Source organism: Xyrauchen texanus, chromosome 39 (genome assembly GCF_025860055.1).
Source record: "Xyrauchen texanus isolate HMW12.3.18 chromosome 39, RBS_HiC_50CHRs, whole genome shotgun sequence".
Classification (NCBI taxonomy): Eukaryota; Metazoa; Chordata; class Actinopteri; order Cypriniformes; family Catostomidae; genus Xyrauchen; species Xyrauchen texanus.
In genome coordinates this window covers 4,883,025-4,906,839 of record NC_068314.1, presented here as the reverse complement: position 1 = coordinate 4,906,839, position 23,815 = coordinate 4,883,025, and the positions used below count along the sequence as shown (strand labels likewise).

The following is a 23,815-nucleotide window of genomic DNA, read 5'->3' as shown; positions in this document are numbered from 1 at the left end:
AGCAAAGGGTGAATATAATAATAATATGTAATTTACAAATCACTCCTTTTTGTTTTTATTAGCATTTTTCATTAATGTCCCAACTTTTTCGGAATTGGGGTTGTAATTTGAAAAGCTAAAGCATTCAACTGTATGCATATGCTAGGGTAGACGTAACAGAAGTAACACAGAAGTATTCTTTGGGCTTGCCTATGACTATATATATATATGACTATAAATCCAGTATTCTTTGGCCTTTCGGGTTATGGATTTGAACTGTGGATTTTGTATCACAAAGTAAAGTATCACAAAGTAATGCACATGCGTCGAACTTGTAAGAATGGGCTCACATTCACAAACATTACTTTGAAAGGCTGATCGATCAAGCACGATACAGAACGGCACTCGGAAAAACAAAGTGTACTACCTCAACTACTGTATAAAGGGCAAAATGTACTCTGCGCAAGATCTTGAATGCAGACACTTCTAGCTATGCTAGCTCGATTTCGTGCATAGTTGCATTCCCGAATGTGTCAGACTCAAACTCATAACACAACGAGAGTATGCGTTGCATTCTCAATATTGCCACAAGGGGCACTTTAGCGAACATTAGTGAGAACTGTCCGTTTCTTCAGGGAGTTTTGTCTTTCCAGCCAACTAATTTGTGCTACAGACATGACTGGTTCCTTTGATGAGGAAAGGTGTGCTATTACTTATATAACTGATTGTACTTATAATTCAACAGTGAAAAAATCCCATAAACTTATATCGAAGGAGGGATGTGAGACCAGAATAGACACTTGGGGATGGGCACTTTTAATTTAGACTACTAAGCAACCACCTAGAACACCTTAGCAAACCCATAGCAATGCCCTGGCAACCACTCACAACTCTAGCTTAATGACAGCGAGTTTTGCACATGACAGCACAGAAGCATTTTCTTCTGAAAATGTAAAAATCTAGTTTCTGGCTTTAATTTCGCAGCAAGGGTTCACAAAAATCATGTAATTCGTAGAATAACAAATGTGCAAACATGGAGAACCAGATGTAGCTAGAAAGGAATGAAAGAAAAGACTAATATAAAAAAAAAAAAAAGTGTTTGAGGGACCAAACAGGATGTGTTTAGCAAGTCTGAAGAGCAAGCTGTAAAGACGGACAGAGAAAAATGAACAGGATATGAGCCAGTTTGTGTGGCTAAGATAAGAGTGATTGATTGGTGCGACTTGCACACAAGTGTGCGAGTGTGTGTCCATAAAAGTGCACTAAGTTCTGATGTAGAGGAGAACTATCAAAACAGAATAAAAATGAATCTATTAATTAACTAAGTGGTATGAGTTTACACACGATTTTGACATTTTCTGAAGACATTGCGAGAAGTGCTTGGCCACTGTCACCACACAAATAATACAAATATGAATGTCTAAACATAGGCCTGATTTCAACTTTTTAAACAATCAAAAACACAGAGCAAAAAAGAGACAAAAAAAACAGAGCGGAAGGACCTTAAAGTGAAAGATTAGAGAAAGGATGTCTCATCAGTGACAGTAAGAAGCTAAGTTGTTGTAGTTAGTGTTTGTTTCCTTTGTGGCAGCGTGAACTATGATTGGCTCCTTGCTTTTCAGTGAAGGTGGTCCTAGATAGTGGGCAAGATGGAGCCGTTGTCATCAGTATGAGGAAATGAGCTGTGGCTGTGAAAAAAATGGGTGGTGGGGGAGGGAGAGTGTTGCCAAGGCAACCCGGTGGGCCGTGTGCACAAACCATTTTGCTGCAAAAGGAGGGGGTTAAAAAGGGGTATAATTTCAAAGCATCTAAACTTCCATCTTGAGTTGCGTCTTGATGTATTATCTGTTATAGTTTGTTTTTACTGCAGAATAAAGAAAAAAGGAGAGTATTTGGAGCATGGCTTCAGATCTATTTGTATCCCTATCAAATTGCTATCATAACTGATATATTTGAGAGCAGAGACTTAAAATAATAAGATAATAACAGAAATGTCAAATATGTGTAGGCCTATACAGTGGTTTAGTATTGTCTGAAGAGGTGGGCATACTGTACAAGTGATGTACATGTCAAATGATTGTAATGGTTGTCCTTGTTCTCCGTGGATGTTTCTCCTGCCTGTGTTCTCCTTGGATGTTTTTCGTGTTTATGTTTTGTTTTCCCCACGTGGATGTTTTGTTTGTTCCCTGTGTTGTTTTATTCTGAATTATCTTGTTCACCGTTTATCTCATTCATTAAAGAACTGCACTTAAATCCTCACTCCTCACCTTCGTCTGATTCGCAACAGAACGACCGACTACGAATGGAGAAACAACAGGGTTTAAATACACAAGGATAATGATGATTAAATGACATACAGGTGAGAAGAATGACTGACTGCTAGCAGTGATGAGGGCAGGGAATTATGGGAAGTGTAGTTTAAGACAGGTGACAAGTGAGAACACAGGGCAGACAACAGGGGATCGTGACAGGTATATACATGTTTAACAGGGAAATACATTTACAGGGCACATTATGGTTACTCTGGGGTTGTTTTATTAGACCCTGGAAATGTCCCACCCCTTACTGAAATGGAAAATGTGATTGTTAGCAAATATCCAATCGGGTCTGAAACAAACGTTCTGATTGTAATGAGGCATTTGTGATCTTGTAGAAAAGAGGCTTAGGATCGAATCGCAGGCTTTGTTGAAGGAATACAAGGAAGACGGTAATACAATAAACATGGAAGAATACAAAGAACATAATATACACATTAATGCGACAGCTTAACATACGCACATAAGAACAAGAACTGGCAATCATTGAAGGGAACAATAGGGTATATATACACACAGAAGAATGATGAGGGAACAGAGAACAGCTGAGGAAGATGGAGGGCAGGTGAGTGTAATCAAAAGGTGCATGCTGGGAAGTGTAGTCCATGATCAAAGGGCAAAACGAAACAGTCACTGAACTGAACTGAAGGTGAGGGGAAAAAAGAAGGCAGTTCGTAACACTGATTGGTGGATCAGCTTTGTCGAACTGTCTGTGTTGCCAGTGCCTTCTGTTGCACTCCCACCTCCCACTACTCCATGCACATTAAGAGAGAATCACTGTATACTTTTTATAACAAAAATACTAATAATAATAATAATATTTTACAATATTAATATTATTTAAAGATGTCTTTCCATAAGTGTTCCTTATGGGAGGGGCACATCCTGCCATCAGATCAACATGTCTGGGACATGCCCACGCAGAGGCAGCTCTCATGGAAAAAGACTGCCATCATTGTGAAGGCATGAGTCTCAAGGCTCGTTCGTGAGTCGCCTGAGGGACGATTCAGCCTCCATCACCCTCCAACCTGCATCTTCTGGGACTCCCGATGGATAACATGAGGTGGCATTGTGGGTCCGCGAGGTCAAGCAGGATGAATTTGATGCAGAGCTTGTGCCGGCACATGCCCTGCAAGCCCCTCAATCTCCATGTAATGCATCTGTGCCGGTACAGTATATGCGTGACAAGATTTGCCCCTCTACAGGAGGGCACAACCTCCTCAGGTTTTGTGGTTCTGATTCTGGGGATGATGTTATGTCTCTCACTGCATCTGATACTGATGAGTGGTCAATGGAGGGTGCCGCCGCCCCTTCCCCCAGCGAGGGCAAGGAGCAAGGAGTTGCTTCGAGTCCTTTCAAAGCTTGTTTAAGAGCTTGGTCTCGAGTGGTCTCCTCCAGAGGAACCAGAAATATCTCACCTTGATGAGTGCTTTATGCAGTCCAAACTTCTTCAAGTGACCACGTCCCACAGATCTGCTCCTTTCTTCATGGAGGTGCATAATGAACCGACAAAAACCTGCCGTGCTTGCTCACACAGCAATTCCACTCTCATTACTAAAGTGGACCATGGAGAAGACAAAGGTTATGCCCAACTACCCCCTGTGGAAGATGCGGTAGCGGCACACATCTGCCCGGCGAGTAGCAGGGCATGGAAATCATGCCCCATTCATCCTTCCAAGCCATACTGACTAAAGTCTGCACTGGTTGGAAAAGCATACTCGGTAATGAGCCAAGTTCCACGCGCTGGCAGTAATCCAAGTTTTCCAAGCTAAGATCCTCTAGCAAATGGATGAGCAAGGCTACGATCCAGAGATATTTAAAGAGCTATGGACATAGCATTGGGGGCTACTAAAGTTACTGCACAGGCCATTGTCAAATCAATGGGCAACCTTGATGGTCCTGGATCATCACATCTGGCTGAATCACCAAAATGTTTCAGCACTGTGGATGGGTTTGCTGAGCGCTACGTTACGGCTAAGCAACACTCGAAGGCTATGAGAAATGTTATACCAAAACAGAGCAATACTTCATACCAACCAGCTCACTCCCGCTCTGTCTCGGGCCATGCTCAGCTAAAAACCCCATGCCTGCTGCCTCAGTGCCACCAAAATTCACCATGAAAGCCATAGCCCAAATGTAGGCTGCCGCCTCAGTGTGAGCCCTGCACCAATGGGATGCGAAACAGGCTTGGTGCATAAACCGCCCAGAACTACTGGCTGTCTTTCTAGCACTGAGAGCTTTTCATTCCGACATAGTGAATCACCACATTCTGATTAATTCGAACAACACAACAGTAGTGGCATACATAAGTCGCCAGGACGCACTGGCCCACAAATGACCGGTCAAATGCAAGTATGCATTTCCCACAGTGCGCCTCCATTCTGTCTTCAGCAAAGTCGAGTGGACATGGAAACAGTTATGTTAATTGTGCCGAAATGGCCCAATCAGTCCTGAGTTCCGGAGATGGTAGAAATACTGGAAGGGTCTCCTTAGGAAATACCGCTGAGGACAGACCTTCTCTCTCAAACACATGGCACGATTTGGCATCCCCAGCCAGAGCTGTGGAGCCTACACGTGTGGCCTCTGAACGGAGCACAGTGGATGAACCAGAATTGGCTCACTCTGTAATGAACACAATTTTACAGGCTAGAACACAGTCCACGAGATGCCTCTATGCACTTAAATGGAATGTGTTTGCTAATTGGTGCATTTCATGTGGCAAAGACCCAGTGAACTGCCCTGTATCTGAAATTCTTACATTTGTTCAAGAGCGTTTGAATGCAGGACTCACTCCGTCAATGCTCAAAGTCTATGTAGTAACTATCTCTGCGTATCACACACCTGAAGCCAGCACCTCTATAGGCAAACATAATTTATTCATAAAGATACAGTCCCGACTTGGGACCTAACTTTGATCCTAAAAGTGCTCAAGGGGCCCCCTTAGCGAGCCTCTGGACTCTGTTGAATTGCAAGTGCTTTATCTTAAGGCTGCATTACTGCTGACACTGGCCTGATTTTTAAGCACTGTCAGTCGACAATTCATGTCTGGAGTTTGGTCCAGGTCTTTCAAAAGCCACTGTCAAACTCAGGGAAGGCTATGTGCCTAAGGTTTTATCCATGCCTTTCAGAGCTCAGGTGGTTCACCTTCAGGCCTTCTTCCATCTCCTATTGAATTGAGGATGAGGAACAGTCCTTGCATTTGTTATGCTCTGTGCGAGCGCTACACACATTCATTGAGCACACATGCCAGTTCAGACTGTCTGACCTGCTCTTTGTGTGCTATGGAGGACGCACAAAAGGAATGTCCGTCTCAAAGCAGACTTGACATGATCGTTGATGCGATCACCTTAGCTTGCAAATAGCAGGGTGCGAAGTGCCCAATTGTTGTTAAAGCACACTCAACTAGAAGCATGACCTCTTCATAGGCATGGACAAACTGTGTGTCCTTACAAGACATATGCTTTGCAGAAGGCTGGTCTTCTCCAAACACCTTTGCAAGGATTTACAAACTAGATGTAATGTCTCTCTCTTCACAAGTCCTCTCTGTCTATTTGTTTTTAAGTATGGGCTCCCCGTTATTTGACACAACTGCCTGCGTTCAGACGATTGTAATTTCACAAGCACTTTCATTATAAATAAGTCAAGTCAAGTCAAAGCAGCTTTACAGAAGATCAGGCATTAACAGAAGATAAAACTGTAATATCTATAATGTCTTAGAGTCATGATTGTGTAGTTTGTTATAGTACGACTGTGAATTGTGTTTAAAAATAAGTCATTAAATAATAATTGTATTTATAACCCCAGTGAGCAAGCTGAAGGAGATTGTGGCAAGGAACACAAAACTCCATAAGATGTTGGTTATTGGAGAAAAATAACCTTTGGAGAAACCAGACTCACTGTGGGGGCCAATTCTCTTCTGGCTAACATCATGAATATAATGCCAATATTACTTATGTATAGTGCAAGTCATGGTTTAATATTATTAGACTAAGTAAATATTAGGGTCAGTGTTTAAAACAAAGATTTTTTATGAACTGTAAGATTAATTAATAATGTCTTTGAAGTCCATCCTGGATTAACTGCAGAAATTCACACAGATGCAGTTGTCATTGTTAGTTGGCTGATGAATTAATTGATAGTCTATGTATTCCATTTCAAGAGTGTAGTCCATCATTGGACTGAGGTGATGCAGGCTGAGATCGGTGAGGTGCACTGAAGTTCAACCTGGCTAGTAATTTCGGTGAGGTCTATCCTAATTCCAAGGTTCAGGCAAAGGCATATGAAGTATCCCATGTTTTATGGTTGGAGTTGGCATCAGATCATCCTCTGAAGTCCATCGTAATAGACTTAAGTGATGTTTGGCTGGCACCGGCTGCTATTAGTCATCATTACACAGCGACATGTAGCAGTGGAGTCCAACATGAAGCAGGAATGGAGCTGTATCCAGCTGGTTCTGGTGACCTCAGGATAGGAGTACCAAGGTTGAGAAAGGGAAACAAATACTGCCTGACTGGGTTTGTGAAGGGGTTAATTCATACTATATGACTATATTTAATACTAAATGCTCCCCTCCTGGCTCACTATAAGGGTTATTCACTTGTGGCATACTCATGACAATCGCCGTCCCACAGGATGGTGGAGTCATGTCCTTTTTCATGTCATGCTTCAGTATCCCACTTGGGGAGGGTTATGTTGTGTAGTGCTGTGTGATGGAACTCTATTTCCAATATGCGTTTTTTTAGGTATGAGCGATGCACTCTGTCCCTCAGTCAGAAAATTCTGAGGAATGGTGTTTCTGCACCTGCTTATATACTGGACAGCTTTGTGAGGCTTCAACACCATAGCCAATCTTAAAATTGGCATTATTGTAGAAGGGTCTCAACTAGGTCATCGGAAATGGAATTTCCCATATGCGTCAGTATGATGCAATGTCTTGTTCCTTTCATCTCAGGGAACTGAGGTCACAAACGTAACCAAGATGTTTTCCTGGGAGTCATACTGTGGAAATGAATTACAGGTCAGGAGCTTCAGTTAATATTCAAATCAACCATCAGAATGGGAAAAAAAGAGATCTCAGTGTTTTGGATCGTAGCATGATTGTTGGGCTGTTTCGAGTATTTCTGAAACTGCTGATCTCCTGGGATTAACCGCTCTGTACAATTGTGGTGAGAAGAACAGCATATCAGAATGCTATTCTAAGATGCAGGTTGGTGCTGTTTTGGCGGCACGAGGGGGACCTAAACAATATTAGGCAGGTGGTTTTAATGTTGTGGCTGATCGGTGTATTGTAACAGACTTCACAGTAGGAGGGAAAGAGGACACAGGGAACCGGATTTCTCAAGTCACAGGTAAGGCTTTTTAATTGTCAACTTTTCTGGGCTTACAGCTTCACAATAACTCATTAGCTTCACAATAGCTCATTAGCTTCACAATAGCTCCTCAGCTACTCAGTGGGACACTTGATCTCTGACTCCCTCCCCCTACGCTGGTGGCATGGCCACTTATATGCCGCTCTTCCCATGCTCACTGGAATTAGAGACAGGTGTTAGACATAATCTAGCTCAGGTGTAAGTGTCCTTACCGATTTCTCTCTCTCAGGATGTCCGCTCGACGACACCCCAACTGCCACAAGTATATATATAGATCAGAGATGCCCAAAATAGGGCCCACGGGCCAACTGACCTTTGATTTGGCCCGCCTTGAAGTATGTGACAAAAATGCTATTGACACAGCTTTTCATTGCATTCATTTAGCAGATTGTAGAGTATTGTATTTTTAAAAAAAAATTTTTATTGGTATAATGAAATTATAAATGAGGGGAACCAGGGCAACTTTAATATTTTAATATAAAACAGTTTGCAGAGACAGAAATTCCAGCGCTCAATTTTAATAATTCCTGCAATTTCCATGTTCATTATGCAGGAAAAACACACTTTTATTCAATTTAAAGTGCAGCTGCAAATTAGCCTCTATATTAGTAAATCAATAGATACAGATGAACAAATCAAATCAATAAACTTGTTTTTATATCACACTGTAACTCCAGAGGCTGTGTGAGTAAATCTGCTCTTACACTCTCTCTCTCTCTCTCTCTCTCTCTCTCTCTTGTCCTGCTGTCAGAAGTATTAGAAGTGTAAGTGTGCAGTGAGAAAGTGCTTTGTTGCATAGATAATAAACTTCTATAAACCTGTTAATTCGACATACAAATGGTGTTATACCATGTCTCCGTAAGCAAGCGACGCAATAAAAATATATTGTTCCTGTTCATAATCAACAAAGCTGTTAACATGGGGCCTGGGTAACTCAGCGAGTAAAGACATTGGCTATCACACCTGGAGTCATGAGTTTGAATCCAGTGTGTGCTGAGTGTCTCCAGCCAGGTCTCCTATGCAACCAAATTGGCCCGGTTGCTATGGAGGGTAGAGTCACATGGGGTAACCTCCTTGTGGTCGCTATAATGTAGTTCGCTCTGGGTGCCGCGGAGAATAGCATGCCGCCTCACGCGACTATGTCTCCATGGTAACGCGCTCAACAAGCCATGTGATAAGATGCGCAGATTGATGGTCTCAGACGTGGACAGTTTTGGGGGGGCTACTTTGAAACTGTAGTTTGACAAGCTACAAGCTACTCATAATTATAAGTAGTTAAGCTACAGTCAAGCTACTCTTTTGGAAAAGTAGTTAGCTACAATACAAGTTACTATCAAAAAGTAGTTAGCTACATTGAAGCTACTTAATGAGGCAATATTTTTTTATGTTACTATCAAACCAATAATAGTAATAACAAAATTGACACTAATTACATTTATTAATAAATGTATTAATTAAATACATTTATTGAATAATAACATTAATACAGTTAATAACAACTTTTTACTATACTTCACAGTTTTCAGTCCTGCTGTGGCCAGGTGTAGTCTACTTCCCTGAAGATCACATTTTGATGACAAACTCTCCTTGGGCTGACATTTTTTTGTTCTTGTCACATAATATTTTTGTGGAAAATATGTGAATAAAGACTCAGGGCTTGTTTCTCCCCTCACCTGGGTTCATGCTCATTGTATTTTCTGACTTTTTTCCTTTGAGATGCAAGTGCCAGCTTTACAGGTCACATACAGTGGTTGCTCTACAAATATTTGTATGCTTTGTTCAAGTTCAAAAAAAGTGGATGGATGGTCATACTAGATTGTTGCATAATAATACAAGAAATTGGTAAATTTCTTTTACCAATCATTTTATGAAAATAATAGTTAATTAAATACTAAGAAAGGGAGAAATCAAATAGTTCTACATGATAATAATATATACAGTACTGTTTATTTATAAATATTATAATAATAATTCACTCACTGCTCCCAATAACGCACAGATGATGAGAAGCGAAATAAACATATTTAGAACAGAAACAAAATCCCTCAAAAGTCAATAATAACTTCTAGAATTATTTTATTTAAAATAGTAAAGGTAAATATGCTGTTGTGTGATCTATTAAAAACAAAGTGTCTGAAACATTCTTTGTTCTGTAAAAAAAAGTTTGGGCACACACACACGCACACACGCCATGTGTTATTTTAAATTTACTCACCGATTAATCATTTATCTGTCTTTTCCACCACCTTAGTCACCGGTATCGGTCAAAATCAGTCGACTTCTACTAATATTTTATCCCTCTTGTTGCATAGCAACCAAACTCTTTCTAGCAAGTCAGTCCACTCTCGTTCATCTTTGGAACACTCTCAGGAGGCTATTTTCAATATTGCCAGTGCAGCTCCTATCTGCTTGAATGGGGAAAGACAGAAATCTCAAAAAGATTACAATCAATGTACAAATTTCAAATCAGCAATACAATTTTTTATAATTGAAATCATAAATTGTGCTTCTTTACCTCATCTGAAGCTTAAACACAAAATTGTCCCGGGTTGTATAGCTAATACACGTGCACGTTAGCGAGTTGATTGGCAGGTGATGTCTGTAAGGTGATTGGCTCTTTTACCTGTAAGGCAGGACATTCTTTCGACATCCTTTGACCATTGGGTGCTAGAGCTTCTTAGTTGGGCGTTTCAATTTCTCCCATTCATTTAAATAGAAGTGGCCCGTCTCTGCTAAATAATCTCTGATAGCAAGATTCTGTTATGTCAGGCCAAAGTCCCTTTCAAGTCAAGTCAAATCAAGTCAGTCCACACCGCTGCTGTCTTTGGGATGCTCCTGGGAAGGTTGGGCAGCTACAGTATTTCAATGCAAACCAGTGCCATAAAAGTACAGCTCCTATCTGCTTGAATGGGGAAAGACTGAAATCTCCAAAACATGTTTAAAATTAGCAGTAAAATCTGACAACAATTCTGTCTCAATGTGCTTCTTCAGCTCAGTATGCGCATTCTTGAGTTGACTGACAGGCAATGTCTGCATCTAAAAGGTGATTGGCTCTTTTACCTGTAAGATTAGACTTCATTTTCTACATCCGTTGGCCGTTCCTATTTCTCTCATTAATTTGAATAAAAGTGCACCATTGTTGACTAAATAGTCTCTGATGGCACTAAGTGAATTAGCTTTATAAAATGACATTTTAATTCAAATTTGTTTCCTTAATATTTTATTATGTAGTACTGTTTTATTGTTTTAAGAAAGCAATAAGTCACTGAAGGGTGAGCTATATTGTAAATATAGCCAGTCTGCTGAGCATGGCGTCAAACAATGACATTTACTCAATATAGCCCAGCTTTGAGTGCCTTATTGCTGAAATAATAGATGTTTTTGGTCAAAATACAGCAGATACACAGTACCCATATAGATGTGCTAAAATGATCCAATTTCACAATTCCTGGAAACTGTATGGTTTTGCCAAAACTTTTTAATCACAGACTGCCTGACTGGTGAAACCCCAAACCTCGAGTTACTGGTTAACCCTAACCTAACCTAACCTAACCCTAAGCTAATATAACTTTAACCCTAACCTAACCCTAACAACTGAAGTACTGGGCAAAAATGATTGCATTATTACATTAAGACATGTTCTGAACTGATGCAGTCACTAACATGGATACATGCTGCCCCCTTCTGTTTGTTGTGGCTATAACATAAGCATTCAATTAATGTTAGGACTTTCAGAACTAGAACTGATGAAACATCAAGTCAGAGAAACCATGTAGGCAAAGAATAAATCAAGTTGTTTGCGGAGAATAATTTTATTCTGTTGATCATATTGCACTTGTATATACTGGACATGGTGTTGCTTTTTAGGGTTTTCACATCTCTGCCCCCTCCAGTAAGCAGAGACCCATCTTTAAGCAAGACCTGCAACAGATAAATAAAAACAACCTTTAACTGCAGTAAAACCATATTTAAATTGGTAAATTACAATGGAAACGAGCTAAAGTGTGTTCCTTATGCCTCGCCTAATCTGCTGACGGAGTACTGTTTCGCTCAAAGGGTGATCTTCCTCATCTGTGATTGGAGTGTCCTCAGCTTCATCATTGTCCCTTATTGCCAGACAGATACAAGAACATTTAATCTTAGTTTTGCTGGGATGTGATATTAACCTAAGGGTATTAACTATTTGATATGTCCCTCCCCACTTGCCTGTTTAAATAGGAAATGCATTGACACAGGAAAGATAACAATTACTGCTGTCAATGAGACACTAGAACAGATCATTTCTGTGACTATCGTTGATTTGGATTGGCTGTTCTTACCCGGTAACAGGAGGCTGAATGATAACTATCTGTCTCTGGTCCTCTGGGGTCTGACCTAGCAGGTACTGAGCCATTACTTTGGGGTCATTACTCTTCTCCTGGTCCTGTCAATATGTGAGAGTTACATGTTAGTCTAATCTGCAGCATTTGGTTGAAATATGTTAATCCTCAACAAACCAAGTCCATGTCAAAAAATCTTATTTGTAGCCCAGGGGTTAGCAGGAAGAAAGGTCTAGAATTAGTTTTGTCTTTCCTAATCAATATAACAGTAACAATATATACTAGGAATACAAAATAAGAAAAAGAACAGAGACGCAATTCATTTCAGAGTCCAGATCTCATTCTAAAATTTACAAAAAGCCTCATATGCATAAAATAGATTTTTTATTAAAAATAAATTACCTGGAAAATAGCTGATATACACCTGTGACCACACATAAATTGAATTCATTTTAAACCTTAATAAACAACCCCCCAAAAAAAACAATTCATATTTATTCAAGGGGGTTGTATTTGCTTGTTTTGATTATTGGTGTTGGGGGGTGAATGCGGCCAGTCAATAAACTCTCAAATACAAATTGATTCAAAGGTATAGCCTGCTATACATGATTTTAGTGTGATAAAAACCAGAGATGTACCGGCGTTACATCGTTTACCAGATTACAGTATTTACCAGTGTTATTTCATCATGTCAACGAAGTTTTAAGCAATTTTGTCACACTAAAATCCTGCTAGCATGTATAATGTATATATCTTGTGGCTATTCTTTTGAAACAGTGATCATCTTAATGTTTGTGGCTGTGGACTGGCCCCATTCACATCCATTGTAAGTGACTTATTGCTATAACCACAATTTTTGCTTCTTTTTAAACAAGGATCGAGTAAATAAACGAGGAACGATTCAAAATATTTTTGTGGTAACCAACGGCATGTCAAAAATTCTGTCGCTTAAACTTGTTTTAAACTCAGACATTAATAAAATGTGATTATTTCTAGAACATTGGTGCCTTTTATCATATTACTGATGCTGCTGCTTAATAAAAACAATAATCCACTCAAAGCTGTTTGTGGCAGTGATTTTACCATGTTTGAGAGGTTTTTAGGCTCTTTGTTTTGCATTTTGTATGGCAACACCTTTTAACCAATGTAAAACAACTGCAATGCATGGCCTTTTGAGGCCTATTGCTTTAATCAAAGGATCAGTTCACCAAAACCTATCAAATGCCTTCAGAAGACTTGGAATATGACTTATTAGCCACTTAAACATCTTTTATGATACTTTTGGGTCCTTTTCTAAGCTTTAAAGTGAGGCACTATCAACTGCCATTGTATTGAAAAGACAAACTTGAATATGAATTAAAATGAACCTTTTGTGTTCCGTATAAGTAAGATAGTCACACGGGTTTGGAACAGCATGAAGGTGAGTAGATGATGACAGAATTTTCATTTTTGGTTGAACTATCCCTTGTATTAACACTCACACTGTTTTTATATACAGGGGTATATACAAACCCTGGATTATGAAAAATAAACTTGATAAATGATGCAAAGCTATGCTGAAGTCGATGAGTCTTTTCTGTACCTTGGAGTTAATGAAAGCATGAATAGTGAGCAGTTCACTGGTTCTCTGTTCTGCCAGGCTCAGATATGTCATGATGTTACTGTCTATTATCCCAGACGGAGAGCTCGGATCTTCCACCAGTGCTTGGTCACTATCAAGCATATCAAACAATCTGTCCACCCCTAGAATCACACCAGAACATTTAACTGCTTATATGGTGTACTATTGAATGGTTTACTTCATGCATGTTATCATCTTCTATGGCTAATATATTCATGTTTGGTCTAGGGCTTAAGTTGATGCATGTTATGTTGATTTTACTAGTACCTGTTTTGATCTGATCAAGGATATTGGTGATATCATCAGCCTGGGCTTCATACTGTTGAGCCTGTTTTTCACATTCTTTCTGTAGATCCTTCACCAGTTTAAAATCCTCCTGATATTTCTGTTCCAGTTGGAGACCTTCTGATTGAAACTGGTTCATCTCCTCTCCAATCTAGAACAGCATCACCCATAGACCAAAAAGAAGAAAAATAAATAAATCACAATGACACCCAAGATATCTCCTAGACAGCAGTGAGATTAAATGGAGAACGGGTGGAGATTTGATTAAGTTAAATTCAGATTTTTCACATTAGGGTGTTTCTTCAACTTCAGGCAATTTCATGTCCCAGGTTTTTTTTTTTTTCATGTCCTATTTTAATTAAAACTAGCATATTTCAAATTTTTTACCTTTTGTTATATGAAGGCCTCATTAAAACCAGGTTTTACCAGGAATTCGTCATTTGTTTTTAGGTACTTTTCAAATGACTCTTTTTTTGTATAGATTTTAGCCTTGTGCCAGACTTTCTACATTAAACTATGAATATCCATTATTAAATACAAATTATTACATGTTTAAAACTATGATAATCTAAACAAAGAGTAAAAAAAAAATTAATTCAATATATATTGTGTGATAATGATTTCTACATATTTTTCAAAAATTACGGCTGGAAATGTGCTGGAAATTCCACTGCGACTGGAATATCCATAACTTTCAGAAAAAAGGGACAACAATAACATAAAACATGTTTTTTTTTTTAAATAAAAAATTATAATCAAAGTAAAAAAACATTTACAAGTTGCCTGAAGTTGAAAACAAAACACACACCTATAAATCTAATTTGCATCTTGGATGAAATCTCAGCTAGTGAGTGTTTTCAAAAGGAGTCTTTCATTTGATTCATACACTCACCTGCTGGATTTCTGCTTTCAGTTTTACAGTCTCTGCATTCTGCTCATTGACATAGTTGAAGAAAGCAAAATTTCTGTCCTCAGCTGGACAAAAATCAAAACATAATCAGACATATCATAACACTTCATATCTTCATATCACCCCTAAACATAATCTGCCAGTTACAAAAACTGGGCTACTAGTACTAATCACAATACAGAAATATAAATCATTCTAGAAATGACTGGCAAAATGAACTAGTAACACCAAGAAATGACGCATTTACACTGGTGATGACACATTGACCATCCAATGAAAGTGTATCTACAATATTATTTATGAGCAGCAAACTGAAATATAAAAGAATGGCATGACACCACTAGTGCTTTTATCAGACAAAGCCAAATCTCGCTTTCCCTAACTAAACATACATGTTTTAATGAAAATCCAAAGAAAAGCTTATTCCAATCTCTGCATAAGTCATACAAAATTATAGAGAGCTCACCCTGAATGAACATTGTAACCAACATCTCTAAATCTTCTTCTCCAGTCACACTCTGGATCTGCTGGAACACCACCTCCAGAGTGTCCACACCAGAATCTGCCTTCCTTTGCTCCTTCATCTCTGCCATCATCATCACCATAAAAACATTATATTAACATTTCAGACATAAAATCAGTTGGATTTATTTTCAATCAATAGAGTGCAACAGTCTAGTTCCGGAGGTAAAAATCCCATTAATTTTCTCCAAAGGTGAACTGATTTTTAACCATAACTGATAAACCTTTAAAAACAGACCTACCGTGAGCTCAGAGGTTGTTAATTGATGGTATACAGGCTTCATTCTGTTTTATTTCAACACTTTGTTTAATAGCTAAATCATGGTGAAGAACTACACTACCCATGAAGAGAAAAGATCCACCAATCAGAGAATCCCAGCAAACAAAGTGCGGCAAAAGAGCTCTGCAGCGACTGCCCACTCCCACGATACTTGTGAATAACACAACCACATCAGTCTCCCTACAGTCTCAAATTACTTTTTTATTTAAATTTTTTGCAATTAAATCAAAATATATTGTTTCTACACTTATAATCAACTTTAAATCAATAGCTTTATATATCGTTTCTAATACGATTATGTCATTCGCAATGCTTCATGGGATTGTAGTTCATTAATGATGTTAACTACACAGTACCTTTTTATTTTTGTCACATCAATTTTCAATTATATTTTTTTGCATCAAAACAATGTTTGTAATGTTGTTATTCTCCGCAAAGCTGGTTGGTTTGCTTCATTGCTTAGAACTCTTTTGTGAAGTATTTTATGAAGTTCCTATGGAAGATATAAAAGGGAAAAACACCAAGATGGCTGAAAAAGTGGGCGGGCACTGTTGCACTCTATTAATCAACTGTGATGTATTTTTATTTTTAGAACAAATGGCTTGACAACCAATCTTACAGTCAACATGAAATACCACTCAAACAACATTTTACTTGTTTAATGTGATTGCAATGATACTTATTCAACCGTTAAAATGCAGAAGGGACTAGCGATTGGACAGGAGGGGATTCCTGACTTTGGAGGTGGAGCAAGTTATACAATTTTGATAAAAGATTACAGACAAACTTTTTTATTTTATTTGGAATAACGTACGCAGACGAAAACCATGAAATAAGAAAATAAACAGGACTTGAAGTTGACAAGTTTTTTCAACTAACTGCACAACAGCAACTCTTAAAACAACTCTCGGTTATAATTCTTGGCTGACATTGTTCCTATGTTTCTCTTTCTCCCTCCCTTCTTCTGGTTCATTCTCACCATGTCTGTGACTTATTTCCTGTCCATCTTCAAGGACACTTCTCTCATTTCTCTTGGTGGTCATGAACTCTTTGAGTCTACTTTTATGGGCGATAACTCTCTCCAGCTCCTTCATATCAGCTGTGTACTGTGCAAGATCCTTCACCGCCTTCTCTTTCATCATGCTGATTTTAGTCTGAGCCTCAAATCTAGAACACACAAACACACACCAGAGAATTAGAACTGTCTTCAAAGTAAAAATTACGTCTGCAATCAGTCCTAAAAAATACATCGCAATTTGTACTCTATAAAACAATGAAATTCTAAGTTACAAACAATATGTTTATAAGAACACATATTGTGCAACTTAATGTAATTAATCATTGCAGGCTTTATTTTCGTTACCATGCTAGGCACAGTGGCACATGCGCAATGACTGTGTGCTACATCTTATCCAATTTTTGTGAAAGCTCTAATTCTAAGCACAATTTTTGCACCAGCACAAAGCTCAAGTGGGTGGGAGTGCTTGCACTATCTGTGTATTCGTGCAAACTGTGGGTGTATTGTATGTTAATGAAGTGGCACAAAGCACAAACAATGCTCTTTTAAGGAGACATTTTTAAAGAATTTTCGTTTTTAATATCAGCTGTCTCTGGATAGTTACACCACTTTCATGTCAATTCCTGACATGTTTTCAAGTTACTGTATTTTTGGATAACTTGAGCGACCCATATACACTTTCTCTTATACACACATTATTCTTTTTATTTATTTATTTATTTTATCCCCTTTTCTCCCAATTTGGAAAGCACAATTCCCACTACTTAGTAGGTCGTGGTGGTGGCGCGGTTACTCTCCTCTATCCAGGTGGCAGAGGACAAGTCTCAGTTGCCTCCGCTTCTGAGGCCGTCAATCCGCGCATCTCCACTCACAGCATGTGGAGAATCATGCTACTCTCTCCAACTTACCATGCACCCCATTGAGTGCGTGAACCACTAATCGGGACCATGAGGAGTTTACCTCATGTGACTCTACCTTCCAACCGGGCCAATTTGGTTGCTTAGGAGACCTGGCTGGAGCCAAACTTGCGACTTCAGGGGTGGTAGTCAGCGTAAATACTCGCTGAGCTACCCAGGCCTGACAAATGTTATTTGTCAACTAACCTAAATCTATTTCACTTGGGAATATGCCACATTAATGAGGATAAATGTGTTCCATGAATCTTGTTTCATGTTGTATTAAATTAATGATCTATTCATTATATTAGTAAAGCAACTTAAAATCTCCAAGTATACCTCTTACCTTGCATCATAAGCTGAGGCTGACATGCTAATAACCTCACCAATATCCCTGCGAATATCCTGCAGCCCCTGAAAGCAACGTAACAGCACCTGTGTTAACATGTTCAGCCAGTTTCCTTCAAATGCATGCTATATCAAACCCCAGAGCTGCCCGACCTTCTCCAGTTTGCGACGCTGCTGCTGGAATCGGATGCGCTTCTTGCAAAGTGCCTCAATCTCTTCTCTAAGCTGGCTGTTCTTTGTCAGCTGTTCATTAAAATGAACAAGAGCCTGCAGGGGCAAAGAGGGTTTGAAAACAAACACACATTTAGGGTGAAATTACCTGATGAATTGAGATTATGATAGTCTTGTGGCATTAAGCAGTATATTTTGTGCTGGTTGCTAAATCACTGCAATGTAAAGCCAAACCTTTTAAACAAATACTACATTTAGTAGATATCAATTCTGTCATAGTTTACTCACCCTCCAAACACGTATGCTGAAAACATAGCTATAAACAATAACATGATCACACAGGAAGTTGGCATGTTGTTTCTGTGAGTTCCAGTACCCCTAGGATCAGCCGAGTTAAAAAGCGGCATCTCCTATGAGACATTTTTGTACTGGCTCTGATTTGTTTATCTTACCATGGTGCGACCAGAAGTGTGTTGTGGCATCAATGTGGGAGACCTGGGTTCAAATCCCATGTTGAAACCAAGAAGTACTCACGTTTGCATAATCAGTGACGAGTGCTATTCGGAGGTTGCATTTTCCCTCTAACATTACATTTTTACTCCACTGATGTTTAGGTTTAGATTTAAGGTTTGGGTTGCGTGGTACAGTTTATAATGATGCATTCCTCTGTAGTCTGAACAGCCAAAAACAACTAATTTCAAAACTCGCCTTTGCGCTCATCCATGGACATTTCACCCAGAAAATGGAGCTCACAAAAGCCAGTAAGCCCAACAACACTTACTGCTTTGGCCACTGGGGGCAGTGTTTCACATTTCTGTAACCACAGACCTATTTAAGCTAAAGAACAGTCAACCTTCTGTTTCTGACTTCACTTTGAGATCAGTCTGAAAACAACACAATTTCATGTGTTCACAACACAAGTTTAAGGAGTTTCATTGAAAAATGACTTCACCTAAATCAAACTGTACGCCTTCAGAAGACTTGGAATATACACACAAGTCACATGGACTACTTTTAAGATTCTTTTGAGTCCTTTTTAAGCTCAGGCACTTCTTCATTTCAAAATAAGAATCCCCATTGTATTTCATGCTTGTTTATATTTAAAAGTCGAGCATTATGCACCCAATCTTTTTTGGGAGGATTATGTTTGTGATTTTGGTTGAACAATAAACTGCATCTGGGATTTTATTAATTAATCTGGCACTTTATCTGTGCCCATCATAGTAAGAAAAGAACAAGTTCTTTTTTTTTACATTCTAAATATCTATTCTATTGGCCAATTAATCAGTTATCGGTCTTTCTCACCACCTTAGTTATCGTATTGGCAAAATCCACTGTCGACCTCTTATATACATTTAAATATTTCCTTTTGTGTTCCGCACAAAAAGTCATATAGGTTTGGAATGACATGATCATGTGTAAATTAGAAAAACATTTTTATATTTAGTGAGCTGTCCCTTTAATATTGCTCTATTTCCAATGAAATTTTCTTTTACAAATATCAAAAATTTTAGAACAAATATTTATCACAACCCACATTTAAGGACAGCTAATACCTAAAAGTGCATGCAGAAATTTCTGCTTTGTCATTTACCCGGTCCAGATTGTTTTCCAGTGTGCTTGTGACTTTCTGACTGTGATGGATCTGAGACGTATGGCTGTGAGAATCTGTGATCTCTCCTTTCCTAAACTCCGCCAACTTTTTCTCGACACTCAGGATCTGAAGACACAATGCACACATGCAAGATGGAGTCAATGAATATGATTTGTGGGTTAGAGGATAATACACACCTCCTGTTCCAGCTCTGCCTGGGTCTGTCTCTCTCTCTCCAGTTGCTCATCTAGATCATCTCTCTGGTTCAGCAGCGATCGCAGACTCTGGGCATTCTGACTGTCACTCTGTTTGCACGCTTGGCACTCCACCACACGCAGAGATCGCAACAACTCCTCCTTTTCCTCATGCAGCTTAGAAATCTCCTGCCTGCAGGCATGTATACATATAAGAGAAAACAAACTAAGACAGACAGACAGACAGACAGACAGATAGATAGATAGATAGATAGATAGATAGGGGTGTCTAGTTATAGGCATTCATTTCAGGACTGACCGCTGTTTGCGGATAATTTCTTGTGACTGGATGCTGTAGGCCTGGCGATCTCCTTCTGTGATACGAAACTGTCGCTGCAGCTTTCCGATCTCTGTCTCAGCTGAAGTACACAAACACCGACCAGACAGATATTGCTGGCAAAATAAGAACATATATCTGTACAATAATTCCTAAATTAATTAGTCTGTATCATATGCATACCAATTCCATCAAAGTCCATGTCAAAGCTGTCAGAGAGGATGCTGACCACTGATCTTCCTCGAGCCATAATGATGATGATAAAGATTACAGTTACTGAACACTATATCTGCAAATACAGATGAAAACATTGAGGCGTTATACAGTATAAGAGATAATTATCAGCAACTGATAAAACATTTTCTTTTGTATTTGACATTTTACTTTGTATAATGGCAGTAATTCTTGTCATTTTTTAGATCATCCTAAGATGCAAACAGTGAACTTTGAAGGCACCCCCCCAGGAACCTATTAGTTAAGGCTGGTATAGGCTACTGTAGCTTGTATCCTTTGGCCTTTACTATAATTGTAAGATTTATTTGTCAATTTCATAAAATGTTAAATTTATCTTTAAGTTAATAAAATAGCCTTAATATTTTAAGTTTTATGATATATATATATATATATATATATATATATATATATATATGTGTGTGTGTGTGTGTGTGTGTAATGAAATTCTAATGCATAAATCTTATAAAATAGCCAAAATTGATTTTTGAGTGTATAATAACAGCCCAAGTTGTAATAAGAATTAATATACCATTAATATATTACCTATAATTTTAATTCTAAATGGACATATTTTTGTTGTATCTGGGAATGTATATTAATTGTAAGGTTCATTGATTTTATAAAATCACTTGATCTGCCTCGGTAAGGACTGCATGTCATTACTGACGAAGTCTAGAAGGTAACCCTCCGGCAGCCAAATTCTCGAAGAGTCTCATTAGATGTTAATATGGTTAGACCCGGGAATACTTAGATTTTGTGTGTTCCGGATTGGATTACACCTTGTTGTCCACATTGCCTTTCAAAGTATACTCACTACACAAGTTTACACTCAAGTATACACAAGTGAATACGAACGCTTTAAATGCTTACGCACTACGACTGCTTTTCAATACACTTTTAGGTACAGTCAACGGCAGGCGTAAGCACTGACGAAGTGCACAGACGAGGATTGTCTGCGTGTAGGCCAAAGTATACTTTGTTTGTCCACAGTACTCAGTGAAGCACATTTTGTAATTAGCCTAATCTGCATGGACTGAAACAATATTTTCTAGACACGCAACTGAACCAAGGAATATCACTAATGAGTTGTAGTGGGCATGCGTTGAATGCGTTTTTTTCACTCGCGGCCAGAAAAGTATATTTTGAAAGTATAAACAAAGTATGCCCGGGCCTTAATGCGAAAATATGAGCTGCACATGGACAGTCTGCACAGACTGTGCTGATGACCAAATGTGCGTTATGCATACTGTGCATGGAAATATCAGCAACACAGAACAACCTAAGTATATTTTAGCCTTTGTGTAGCCGGTGAGGTAGCAATTGGTAAAGGGGCGTGGCCAAGTAGGTAGAGGGTTTATAAGCAGGCACCTGTAAGGAGGCCTAGAGTGGAGGTCCCATCTTTTGTGTGGAACTGGGCTGTTTGGTAGCCTTTCCCTGTGTGTTGGTGCACGGACCCGGTCTGGGTGAGCAGGTAGGCCAAGTGAATATTGACTTTTGTTTTATATTTACCAAGCCTTTTTCATTGAAATAGATGTTTTTAATACAGACATAAACATTGTGCTGTCCGGTGACAGGTCCATGTTGGTTTGTGCGTGAATGGTCTGGTGAGCAGGTAGGCTAAGTAAATAGTAATTGTTTTGTTGCATATTTATGAAGCCTTGTTTTACTAAATTAGGAAATTGTTTTTAAGGCAGACACAAACGTTGTGGATGTGTAGGCCATTGGTCATGCTCGTTCCTATCTTGGAAGTTAGTCCAGGATTGGTGGATGTGTTGCAGGTAATTTAAAGTTTGTATACAGTGTTTGTAAGTGTTTTTTATTTTGATGAGATTAAAGTAAAAAATGTTTTGTGGTTATTTGTGTATTGCTAATTATGTTTGTATTTTGTATTAGGTTTAGTTGATCGCTGTTCCTCTTGTGTTTGTTTTGTTTTTGATTTCCCCGTTTAGCCAGTACCTGTAGATGGGCGCTGTATGCCTCCAGCGCAGAGAGTGTATAGATGTTGTGAATCGTACTGGCTAATGGGGTGTTTTTTTTTTCTTTTTCCTTGTTTGTATATCACTTCCCAGCCTCGTGTCGCTAGCCAACCCTTGTATTCTCTGTACTTTATTGATGCTTTAACACACATGAACCATTTATTTGCATGAGACTTAAATTTGTAGTGTAATGGTTTGGTTTGAGTGTGTGGTACTTCTATTTAATATGATTTTGGGGTTGTTCGTGTCATTTATTTTGTGCTTTATTTTGAATCGTTCTGTGTGACAAAGTTGGGGATTGTATTGGGGTTTATAGGGGGTTGGCTGGTTGTTAACATCCTTTGAGGGGGAATGAGTTTTTGTTCTACCATGTACTTTCTTTTCTTTGATTTGATATATGTATTGTTTATTTATCAATAAATCTGTTTTTTTGTGAGTACATTTGAAGTTAGTTTTTTTTAGCTCCCTTGTTGGAAAGAACGGTTACCCCATAGGTAACATTTGGGTTTAGGGGTAGGGGTAGATGTAGGGTTTCTGTGAGACTCCAAATAATAAACACAATAATCACTGTGTGAACGTTGCACGTGACTCTCGCGAGACTTTCGGCAACCGGAGGGTCCTCAAGTAGACATGTGCACTTCTGTTGTAACGATTCAATCGTCAAAAAGTCGCGTGAAATCAACATAACTGCACAAATGCATTGGCCTGGAGCTCTTCTGCTGTGAGTGACTAAAATTATATGATTTCTGTTTAAACTGTTGTGTTGACTATGAAAATAAGTACTATTATTGTTTTTGGGACATGAACCATATCATTCTTTAGTGTGTCTTTCTTACTATGTAAATACCACAGTAGGCCTATGAATATCATTCAGTATCGTGATTTACTTATATCAAACAACACTATACCACCACAGATTTTTATTATTATTATATTTATATATTTAGATTTCCCCCTGGGCCATTATAATATATTAAAACTACGCTATTTTTTATTTTTATAAAATAGTCATCATGGACAGTCCAGAGAACATTTACCAAGCATTAGCTTTTAAAGGTGCAAGTTAGTTTCTACTTACATAAAGTTTTGTTTTATTAGTTTAATTCGTTTCAATTAAATCTCCGCCTCTCCTGACAGTGAAATATGGTCAGGTAAATAATAACCATACACGTGATCTTACCTTAAACGTCTCTTCTCACTTTTCTGATGGCTGTGTTTTATTTTCCTCTCCCGCTTTCATTTGGACACAGTTGTTAGCAACAGTCTCTATGGAAATCAAGTACTCGCAGAAGAATGTTGATGACGTGGAGATCTTTTAGGGGGCGCTATAACCACTGATCTATATATAGACCAGTGACTTTGAAGCTTTATTATGGGTTGAAATAAAAAATAATAATCAATCAATTTCAACTATTACAAGTCATACAAGAACGTATGCATGTTCTGA

The 23,815-nt window shown here is 38.6% G+C and overlaps 1 protein-coding gene across 2 annotated transcripts; it reads right to left on the bottom strand.

Annotated features, from left to right (window-relative positions):
- Window positions 1–11,460: 11,460 nt before the first annotated feature.
- On the bottom strand, window positions 11,461–23,638 carry LOC127632381 (coiled-coil domain-containing protein 63-like). Of its 2 annotated transcripts, XM_052110939.1 has the most exons (15): window positions 23,549–23,638; window positions 20,342–20,447; window positions 20,141–20,240; window positions 19,825–20,014; window positions 19,628–19,753; window positions 18,016–18,129; window positions 17,861–17,928; window positions 16,580–16,767; window positions 15,265–15,384; window positions 14,781–14,863; window positions 13,871–14,039; window positions 13,565–13,725; window positions 11,983–12,086; window positions 11,686–11,769; window positions 11,461–11,584 (listed from the first exon to the last, which is right to left on the bottom strand). In XM_052110939.1, the coding sequence occupies exons 2-15, from the start codon at window positions 20,406–20,408 to the stop codon at window positions 11,536–11,538; spliced, it is 1,623 nt and encodes a 540-aa protein (XP_051966899.1). In that variant the 5' UTR covers window positions 20,409–20,447; window positions 23,549–23,638; the 3' UTR covers window positions 11,461–11,535. The 2 variants fall into 2 exon arrangements, with proteins under 2 accessions (XP_051966899.1, XP_051966900.1); XM_052110940.1 differs by lacking the exon at window positions 19,628–19,753.
- Window positions 23,639–23,815: the final 177 nt, after the last annotated feature.

Coding starts and splice junctions, on each gene's coding strand:
- LOC127632381 (XM_052110939.1), bottom strand. CDS start 20,408: ATGGCTCGAGGAAGATCAGTGGTCAGCATCCTCTCTGACAGCTTTGAC. Junction 13,726..13,870: donor CCTTGATCAGATCAAAACAG/GTACTAGTAAAA, acceptor GTGTGATTCTAG/GGGTGGACAGATTGTTTGAT. Junction 12,087..13,564: donor ATGCTTTCATTAACTCCAAG/GTACAGAAAAGA, acceptor ACATATTGACAG/GACCAGGAGAAGAGTAATGA.